Source organism: Salvia splendens, chromosome 12 (genome assembly GCF_004379255.2).
Source record: "Salvia splendens isolate huo1 chromosome 12, SspV2, whole genome shotgun sequence".
NCBI classification, from domain to species: domain Eukaryota; kingdom Viridiplantae; phylum Streptophyta; class Magnoliopsida; order Lamiales; family Lamiaceae; genus Salvia; species Salvia splendens.
Window position 1 is genome coordinate 26903281 of NC_056043.1, and position 11410 is coordinate 26914690.

The 11410-nt window shown below is 37.2% G+C and overlaps 1 protein-coding gene and 1 pseudogene across 1 annotated transcript; both read left to right on the plus strand.

The window, feature by feature from the left end:
- The first annotated feature begins 3374 nt into the window (after positions 1-3374).
- Positions 3375-4798, plus strand: LOC121757133 (GDSL esterase/lipase At4g10955-like). Its single transcript, XM_042152633.1, has 3 exons — positions 3375-3392; positions 3502-3572; positions 3692-4798. The coding sequence occupies exons 2-3, from the start codon at positions 3511-3513 to the stop codon at positions 4623-4625; spliced, it is 996 nt and encodes a 331-aa protein (XP_042008567.1). The 5' UTR covers positions 3375-3392; positions 3502-3510; the 3' UTR covers positions 4626-4798.
- A 5653-nt stretch (positions 4799-10451) lies between these two features.
- On the plus strand, positions 10452-11099 carry LOC121758325 (annotated as a pseudogene).
- The last annotated feature ends 311 nt before the right edge of the window (positions 11100-11410 follow it).

Sequence of the window (11410 nt, forward strand, 5' to 3'; positions counted from 1 at the left end):
CGATATTTATTGTTTCTTTAATAATATGAACTTATATTTTAAGGGGCACTATGGTAACACCATAGCTAGAGTGACACCATATCATAAAAATATGTCTTTAGATCTCTTATATGGATGCCTAGAATTAAATTTCGTGAATAGAGTGTAAATTGCAGTCTACTTTATTCGAAATTGCATGAGTGGGCATTTAGTCATTTCCGAAAATTTTAAGATGAATCAAATTTGGAATATCCCCAAATTTAGCGTGACTCTCTGTCCCCCAAAAGAATAAAGTAATATGTAAACTGTAAAATCGTCGTGGTAACACTGTAATATTCAATACATAGCACTGCAATCTGGTATCATTTCATAAAACTACATCAGGGACATGAAATTTCAATTTTGCCCCTTGGTGTTTTAAAATAATTACCAAAGTTAAAGTGTACTTCCTCCGTCCCAAGTTAGATGTCACACTTGAGAGATGACACATGATTTTAGAAGATATTATTTTGTGTGTTGAGTGGTGAGAGAAAATATAATTTTATAATTGATGTGAGAGAGAACTTTTTCCAAAAGAGAAAATGTGTCATCTTTTGTGGGACAAACTAAAAAGAAAAGTGTGACATCTACTATGGGACGGATGGAGTACTATTTTTATAGAATAGAAAGGGAAAGAAATAATTTCTATTTTAATGGGCTAGAGGAGTTTAATATACTACTAGTTTTACATTAAACTTATTTCAATGTCAATTTGACAGCCACCATAAATATGAACGCAATTTAGAAAGTCTCATATTACAATATTCCCACAAATATTATGTAGCAAATTTCAAATATCATGTTGCAAATTTCAAACTATCGTTTAGTTTTTTTCTCCATTTTTCTAAATTTCGAAATTATTGTCTACCAATTCTAGAAGTGTAATTTTACAAGCGATGAAAAATGATTATTGCAATACATTATATCCAAATATTAAAATTAATGCTGACCAACATTAAGATGAAGAAAATTCAAATTAGGCTTTAAATTGAATTAGTGGAATTTTGATTCCAAAGATGGAAAAATTCAAAACTGGCGGGCTGGTGGCACTATTTTCTCAAAAATGGCGGCTCTTTAATTAATGAATTCCCACTTATTTTTTCAAAACAACACCTATCTATAAATACATGGAAATGAGAAATTCCTACACAACGCACTCGCTTGCAAATATCAGAAACAAGGCACACCAAGTTGGAAAAATACAGTCTTTCACGAAGCAAATCAATCTCGTTCGTTCAATTTATTATCGATTGACGATGTACGTACCACGTCGACGTCGGGGCAGCTTCAAGGAATCTCAGCCAAAATTCTCAATTTTGACACTCAGTGTGTTATAATCAACACATATTGTTGATGTTCATGTATTGATTAGTGGTAGAATGGTTACTGTCTAAGATAAAATATTTCAGGTACAAGTATATCGTGATATTGTTTTTAAAAATTACTACCTATAGAAAATACTCTTACACATCCACGATAAAGTCATACTTTGACTCGATATAAACTTTAAAAAATATGAAAAAAGTTAATGAAATACAAGTCACATTAAATGATTCACTAATGCTAATATAAAAAATATAAAAAAAAGTACTGTAATTTACACTTTAAATCATTGATGTCTAAAAATGTAGACAAAGGAAGTATAATGAAGAACTATGGTGTATAGTTTTAGTACCGGTGCATGACGTACAATCACTAAAATGAAGTACAACTAACGTTTTAGAAAATTAATAAATATTTTAAACTTAACTATTTGAAAGATATATTATCATAAATTCAACAAATAACCATAGATATCCTTACAAAAACACCAAATGGTACGACATCTCTTTGTCACGAATGAATCCAAGTAAAGAAAAAGAACGCTTTTCCATAACTTAAAATAAAGATTACTACTCCATACTTATGGAATGATAATTAGAAATTATAAATACCATATCACTCGGTAATGCATGGCAAAATTTTCAAATATCAAATTTAAATTTATTTTAATAGGATCATAATCATTTCGTAACCAATTTTTATTGAAGAATTACTAACAATGAACATTTTATACACTTGAACATTATATGCACTTGTAGTGGACATAAAATAGATCAACTGATATGTTTTGTACTGCCAACTAATATAGTTTGTGCCGCCTACTGATATATTTTGTACTTCTAATTGATAATTCTCAATTTTTTCATTTTAAAAATAACTCACAATTGAAACACTCCCTATAACTATATTCTTAGTAATATTTATTGAAATATAACACTCCCTCCATCCCTGAAGACTATACATTATTTCATTTTTCGTCCGTTCCCAAAGAGTATGAACATTTCAATTTTGAAAACTCTCTTCTCTCTAATGAGATGAGACTCATTCTCCACTCACAATACTTAAAAAACTTTCTCTATCTATCTCTCTTACTATGCATTAAAACTCGTACTGAACCCAAAGTTCATACTTTTTGGGGACGGAAGGAGTAAAAGAAAAAAAGGAAATAGAAAAAATACAAGCACATATTGTATGTTACATGATAAATCCTACCTAGAATAGGAACATAGTATTCTTGGTAATATTTATTCGATTACATATTAAGAGATATTCGATTAATGGAGACTAAACTGAGTCAAAATTTTCTGATATTGAATTCGGTCGAACTTGTCGAAATATATTTTGTAACAGTAGGTGAAAGAAGGACTCAAAACAAAGATGAATTTTACATAGCATTACCTTAAAATTCAGTGCAAGGGTAAGGGTAAATACACTCAATTGAACAATATTGAAACTCAATTTCATAGTAATTTCTATCAAAGCTAACCCTTGCTATACATAGCAAAAATAATGAACGAATATTGGTACAAAATGTTAGAAGTTTCCATGCATTATACAAAAGGTTTCATTTGTGTTTCATTGTTATTTTTATTTGGGTGGCGTTAACTCTATTAGTTCATCCCCAAATTTTAGTTTACTTCTGTTTTGATAATTTTTCTTTTTAATGAGTTAGAGTTCAATTCTCAATTAACATTATTCTAGTACTACTCCCTCCGTCCCGTCCCGCTTAAGATGACACGTTTTCTTAATTAATTTGTCCCAACTAAGATGACATATTTCCGTTTTTGGAAATTTTATCTCTCCAATTAATACATCCAGCCACTTTTTCTCACTCCTATTAAAATATTCATTTTTCTTTCTCTCTATTTTAATACTTACACTCACATTTTCTCTCTTCAATTAAACAATTTAACCAATAACTCCTAAAGTCCCGTGCCGGCTAAGAAATGTGTCATCTTAGCCAGGACGGAGGGAGTACTATTTAGTATACTACTCCACTTGACTTGGAAGTATTTGTTTGCGTCTTCCCTTGTTTTGCAAAACCAAGGCAGGTTTAGATTTGATTCTCTCTTATAAAAATTTCGGTGGTTTTAAATATATTTGGCTGTTGTTTTCTTTTATTAATCAGTAGTATGTTTGTTGATTTGTGCAAGTTTTCAGAAATCCAGCATGTCTGACAAGGAGAAATTTCACATTTGCGGACCATCCGAACTGCCATCAACTATGGACTGGTAATATCTTTATCAACATCTTCTTCTTAGTAGTATATTTCTAGATCGATTCACAGTTCAAATAAGAATGGATCTGTTAGTTTAAGTGATTTTTAGTTAATTTGGTTGTGATGATGCAGGTCAAATCTCCGTGACCAAAAATCGGTTGTAGCTAGTTTTGTTCGAGGCACTTACGTTTTGGAGCTTGACCACCTCAACAATCGACAAGGGAATGCAGCCCTCGCGCCTCCATGGTTCGAATCTTTTGGTTTCGAGTTATCCAAACCCCTCGTCGACGACGACGACGACATATTCGGCGCCGTATATCGTCGCAAACAACACCGCCACCGCCACCGCCACCAGCCTAGTTGCGTGGTTGCCTTCCGCGGCACCAACACCAAAGGCATCGCCGGCTTCTTCACGGATAGCATGATCAACATCCGCATATGGAGTTACACGCTGGAGAAGACGGGCCGCTTCCAGAAGGCTCTAGAAGCCGTGCGTGGCGCGGTCGAAGATTTCGGCGTGGACAACGTCTGGATCGCAGGGCACTCGCAAGGCGCCGCCACGGCACTCCTCGTGGGGAAGAGCATGGCCAGGATGCACGGCGGTGTTCCATATCCCCTCAAAGTCTTCCTCTTCAACCCGCCCTTCATCGGTTCGACTAATCGCATCTGGCGCTTATTGGTCGCGATGCTGGCCGTAGGTATGGGGAGAGACGACGGCCAATCGGCCTTCGCGGCGAGCTCTTGTTGGTACCCGCTTCTGTTTGTGCACCCCGAGGACCCTCTTTGCTGTCGCTACATAAAGTACTTCCACCAAAGGAGGATGCGCACGGCGCAGCACACGGCCCGGGAACTCTTCTTCAGGGCAGAGTCGACGCATCTCATTCCGTCGGCTGTCCTCGTAGTGAACCACACTCCGCCCCCTCCAGCCAAGTGGAAACATGCTGTCACCTACATGAAAGAAGCTCATGGGATTTATCAGTGGTGGAGTTCTCCTATTGAGTTGAAAGCTCATCAATACACTTTTCATCTAAATCCACCATTTTCCACACAAGAGATGGCGATCTAGCTCTACGTCTAATTAATGTGTAGGTATGACTATCTTTCTGTTGCCTGATTTATTAAAGTTTGGGATAAAGTGTATTTAATTTTAATTTGTTATGAAAATAATTGTAAATCCCATCCGTTGTTCTTGATTAATCATGACGCTTTATATAATTGTTCATTCAATTATTACAAAAAGAGATATTATTGCCTCCTTATTGATGATTCTCTAAAATTTGAAAAGAAGAATTGAGGTTCCTTATTCTTGCTTGGTTTATGATTCTACTACAAAACTAGGGTTTGTATTTTATGAATTTGTTTCATTGATGATTGAATTGAGAATTCGTAATTATCGCATACCAAGTCAAATTTAGTTGATGAATTGAATTCTCAATTCATAGTTGAGATATTTTGGTTGATTAATGAACTTTTTCAATTCAAGGTTGTATTATGCAGCATGATCGTGACTGTTTTGAATTACTAATGAATTGATGATTCAGTTAACCGTTTTAAATTGATGAATACGCCACCAGATCCTAGGAATATGGGATTGAGTATAGATTATGATCATGAAATGTTACCAATAGTGTATTTGGCTGATTTGGTAATTAAATTCATCATCACGCATGTCCAGAATTTTTTCTTTGATGATGAATTGTGAATTTCATTTACGGTGGTTTATTTTTAATTTATGGTATAAGGTAATTAAGAATTGAGCATATATGTTTATAGTTTACGTGTGTTTGATCAATTAAAGTTTATGTTGAGACTTGAGAAATTGTAAACTGTATATTCTTGCATATTCTTGTTTGGTAATTGGATATTTAAGTTTTTGATTTTCTTGTAAATCCATAGGTCATAATTAGAATTTTGTTGACAGAAGTCTGAATTTATTGTTTTCCTTCATAAAAATCTAGTGTTGTTTTTTGGTTGTTTATATTGGTTTCGTTCTTGGAAAAGGAATTTTGTGAGTTTTTGAAAAGGAGAAGAATGGAGAAATTTCTCTAATTTGACCCTACAAGTGTGAAATGACTGAAAACTAAAAGATTCATTTTTTGGATAGATTTAAGGTAAATTCATGACAAGGTGTGTGCACATAATTTAAAATTGGTATCAAACAAATAATTTTGATAACTCGTAAGTAGTAACTTTATTTAGCTACCAAATATAAAACTAAGATAAATCAACTAGTCGAAACTATGATAACTATCGTGATTGTATCATTCTAATCAATAAATAACATAACATTAAACACAATGCATGGTCGATGTACGAACAAATTTGTTAATTCATGTCTTTAGAACTGTTTCACAAAGGCACAACATATCTATTAGCATAATGAAATTATTTTATTTCAGACTAATACCAAAATTCGTATATCTAGCTAACTTTTTTTTATTAAAGCTACCTTTACCCCAAATCGCAATACAGAATCACCCTGTCTATCTATCCATCTTCCTCCATGCCTCCCTTCCACTACACAAGAATAAACAAGGGTTTCATTTTTTCTTAATTTATTTATTCATAAAAAAAAAGAATAGTTACTTTTGGTTTTTTGTTTACTTCACTCCCTCCAACTACCTGCAATCCTCCTTTAATATGCTGATATACACCTTTATAGTCAATTCAATTTTAATGCCTGCTTATCTTTTTCCTAATTTTGTTTCCAAGCTTTACAGGTGTCCTAATCCTACTCGGTAGATGATACATAAAGTCATAATATTAATTACTTACTAATTGTTACTTAATCCCATTTGCCGCATCAAGAAAAAATCAACAGTTCAATAATTTTTAAGTTTACTGTAGTTTGAAAATATATACTCCATCATCCCCGTTAATTATCCACCTTTATCATTTTCGTCTATATTCTATTAATTGTCTACTTTCATTTTTTTTTACCATAAATGGTAAGTAGGCCATATATTTCACTAATTCATTTTATTCGCATTTTATTACAAAACTAATATGTAAAAGTGAGACTCATATTTCACTAACTTTTTCAATTCACTTTCATTTACCTTTCTTAAAACTCGTGGCAGAACTAAAGTGGATAATTATTGGGAAACGGAGGGAGAAATTGAAATTGCCTAATAAGGGCTGCATTACATTTAATGATTTAAAAAAGATATTTCATACTCCAATTATTTAAGATTGCATGCACCAATTATAATTATCTTTATTTTGAAATGCTAAGTTGTTGGTAAATTTACGAAGAGAGCAAATGACCATATATGGTCCATACTCCATACTAACACGGCATGCACTACAATTTGACGTCCTGATAAACCGACCTTAAATTTTTAGTACAATTTAATACTCACTCCGTTCCAAGTTACTTGAATCGTATTCCATTTTGGGTTGTCCCAAGTTACTCGAATCGTATTCCATTTTTGACTAAAAACAAAACATCTAATCTCACCTACTTTACTATTTTTCTTACTTTATTCTCTCCTTTTTTTTCTTACTTTATTCTCTCATCTACTTTATTTAACTCACTAAACATAACTTTCTTAAATCTTGTGCCGAAAAGAAACTCCTCCAGTAACATGGGACGAAGGAGGGAGTATTAACATTAAAGCATAAAAGAGGATTGTGACCATGCGCGAGTCGTAGCCATGGGCGGACCCAAGTGTATTGGGGGAGGGGCTTAAGCCCTCAATGAATTTCTTTTTTTGCTTTTTTTTTCTATTATTTGTTTTTAAATTATTCAAATTTAGCGTAAATTATAGTGTAAAGCCCCTACAAATTATCTAAATTACTCAAATATATACTTTAAAATAAAATTTAGAAATCCCAGCCTCTACCGATAAATATTTCTGCGTCCGGCACTGGTCGTAGCTGATAGTTTATTAATAATTAGGCAGATCAATATGCCTATAGATGAACTAGAAGTATATATTAGCATTCAAATTAAAATTGATTTTCATGTATTAAACCTAACCTTTGCTAATCGAGATATTGGCACACACCAGCTTTTAGTAAATTAGTCTAACAAATTGATAAATTCACTCATCCAGATTTTGCTTTGTTTTACCATGTTATAAAAATGAGATTTCACAATCAATGGCATAATGTGGTCGAAAGACCATCTCCAGCTAGCAATGTTGAAAAATAGAGTGCAACACCATAACCATTGCGTGTGGTTAAGTTGTTCTACTCACCTAAGCTACGACAAAATTAATCGCGTTCGTAAAATAATCAAATTGAAGCGTCATTAAATTGAGGACATAATTGTCTAATCTTTTGCTTTTTCTCGAATGCTTTCATTAATTTTAGTTATAACACCAAGATTAAAGACACCTTTTAAAGCTAATTAGCGTGAAGTTATAAACAAAATTAGTGTCTCTAATTGACCTAAAAAGTCCTTACACATTCTTTTATTTATTATAGTCTAAGAAACTCGAAAGTAGCATAGTACTCATTTGTCCTGACTATACGTGAGTGACATTAGGGCATCCGCAACGCGGGCCGTCGGCGTTCCGCGGGCCGTTCCGCCGGAACGAAACCGCGGCGGCACGCGTTGCAGCCTCCGTTCCGATGCCAAACCGTTCCCAAACCGTGCCGGGTGCCGACGGCACGGTCCGCGCCGCCACGCGCTTCGGCGACGTGGCTTCTCCCCGCGTCGTGCGTGATGCCCACTCGCCGGTCCGCGAGTGGGCGTCGTCACTTGCTGACGCAATAATTCATTTTTTTAAAAAAAATTTGATTTTTTTAAAAAAAAATTTAACGGTAATATTACCGTTTTTTTAACATTTTTCATTTTTTTTTAATTTTTATTTTTATTTTCTTATTCTATAAATACTCATACTACTTCATCCTCATTTCACACGCAACTACACATCTATTCTTCCTAAATCAACTTCATTTCCTCTCCAATTTTCATATTCAATCTCTTCACAAAATGTCCGGCGGCGACAACTACGGCGGTGGCGGCTCCGGTGGGTGAAATCTCAACGCGTTCGGCGATTGGGAGACCATGTACAACACACTTGGTGGTTCCAATTCGTCGACGCCGGGCACCCAGGGGTCGGCGACGCCGGGTGGGTACCAACCACCCACTTTCGATGTGGATGCATACGCTCGACCCTCTGCCTCGCGGCCTTCGCAGGGATTGTCCCAGATTCGGGAGGATATCCCCGTTGCACCCACCCAGGGAGGAGGCCGAGGAGGTGGAAGCTCCAGGGCTGCGTCTGAGGCGGCCGAGGAGGAGGATGAGGAGGAACAGGAGGATGAACCGGAGGATCTAGGTCGGCATCCGTACAGCAACGAAGAAACAAAGGCGGTGTACAACGCCTGGCTCACCGTCTCGTACGATCCCATCGTCGGGAATCAACAAGCCGCCAAGTGCTTCTGGGAAAAGGTCCGTGATGTCTACCACCAGACTAAGCCGAAAGGGGCCCGGAAGCGCAAATATACAATGCTCCGTGCTCACTTTCGCCGAGTCGACGTACAGGTAAAAAAATTCTGCGGCATCTACTCGCAAGAAGCGGCGCAATACCAAAGCGGAGCTTCTGGCACCGACATTCTGAGGGCGGCTTTGCGCGCCTTTCACCAGGACACCGGTAACCAATACAAATATGTTGATATTTGGCAGCTCGTCAAGGACGAGGAAAGGTGGGCCGGCGGTGTCCGCTCCAGCTCGGGCTCAACCTCAAAGCGCACGAAGCACACGGCGACCGGCAACTACTCGTCTGGTGACACCGGTGAGGCCAGCCAGGGTGAACCGCAGGTGTTTGGGAGTACGGGGTATCCAACGCCCGACGAATACGGCGGATCCAGCCGTGGGTGCCGTCGGCCGCAAGGGACGAAGGCGGCGAAGGCGGCTAGAGCGAGGAAGGGCCGAGGCGAATCAAGCCAGCCGGCCTCGGGATCGGGCTCGCTCGGACACACTTATGGTGGCGTACATCACCGCCACAATGGCGGACACTTCCCGCTTCTCGTACGCCCAATTCACGGCCTGGTGGAACGGAATTGTTGCTATGGCAGCACAACTTGACCTTCCGACTCCCCCTAAACCTCGACCGCCTCCGGAGGATGATTCGCCGGCGGAGTAGTTTTTTAATTTTCCCACGTTTAATTGTGTGTTTTTTATTGGGTGTTTTTTATTTTTTTTAGGATTTTAATTGTGTGGTTTTTATTTTTTTAAGTTTTAGTTGTAATTTTTTTTAATGTTGTGTGTTTTTTAATAAAGTGTGTTTGTTATTTAATAAATCGTGTTTGTTTTAATTGAATTGAGTTGGAAATAAAATAAAAAATGAAATTGAATGAATAGTAATTTAAGGAACGGTTAAGGAACGGAGGGTTGCAGGTTCCGTTCCTTAGTTAAGGAATGAAGTAAAATAGTACAGTGGGGCCCTCAAATAGTAGTTTAAGGAACGGTTTAGGAACGGTATAGGAACAGCGTTGTGGATGGCCTTATACCCTCACCGTTTGAACTATTGAAGGACACACAAGTAAGACTTTATAACTAGTATTTTTCTTTCTTCATTGTAAATTTTTTCGAGATTTTTGAAATTCATCCTTAAACCCTCACAAAGTTGATGCTGATGCCCAAATTACTAGAGGTGGAGGACTAATAATGCCTGAAATCACACAAAATAATAAAGAAAAAAAACAATGAAACTTGGTTTGAAGAGGATTTGAAAGAAGAAGATGAAAATTTTAGTAAATAATTTGTTCATACATTTGCAAGTGTGTGGTGACATTATTACTGTATTATGTGAGCACGTATCAATATTTGAACTGCACCTACCTTGAAGAGAAGTGTAGTTGAAAGGGCATTAATGAGAATAGATAGCAAGAAATTAATTTTGCTCCCATCTATATAATAGACACCACCATTCATCAACATCTCAAGTTCTCAACTCCACAAAACCCATTCATTTCAAATAGCAAGATGTCTCTGATCACCGACGAAATCCGAGCGGCCGCATCGGAGATGTACCGCGGCGACGACATCTGCCAGGAGAAATCCAAGTTCCTCCTCACCGAAATGGGGCTGCCGAACGGCCTCCTCCCTCTCCGAGACATCATCGAGGTCGGCTACATCAAGGACACCGGCTTCGTGTGGCTCATCCAGAAGAACAAATGCGACCATCGCTTCGACAAGATCGGGCGGCCCGGGCGTGCAGTACGGCGCCGAGGTCACGGCCTACGTGGAGCAGAAGAGGATCAAGAAGCTCACCGGCGTCAAGGCCAAGGAGATGCTGATGTGGCTCACCATCTGCGACATCTACGTCGACGATCCCCCCACCGGCAAGATCACCTTCAAGAGCCCCACGGGCCTCTCCCGCTCCTTCCCTGTCAACGCCTTTGTGATCGAGGATGACAGCGCGACGATCAAGCCCGAGCCTGCCGCGGCCGCGGTCGTTCAAGTCAAGGAGGTTTAGGGTTTTTTTTCCTTTTTAATGTTCTTGTTGAGTTTCATCAACTAGAGTAGCTCTATGTGTTTTGAGGGTTTAAGAGAGTTCGTTAATTAATTATCATGGTTCTGTTTTTATTTACTTGTTACAATCTTAAATTAATTATCATTCGGGGAATTTAATTCATTAAATCAAAATATCTCCACCTAGAATTAATTCATTAATCCATAATTAAATTCTAATAGTAGGTAGTAAATAAAACAAGGATGCATGGCCACTATTTTTCTTTCTTTGAGAATTATAGATTTTTTATCTTTGAGAATTATAGTTGTTTATACTGTTTGACGTATAGTTGTGACAATTAATAAGCTATAGGAGTACAATTTATGAAAATGCATACTAAAACCTATTTGTACTTTTTCTCGAAAATAATAGAGACCTACTTTCC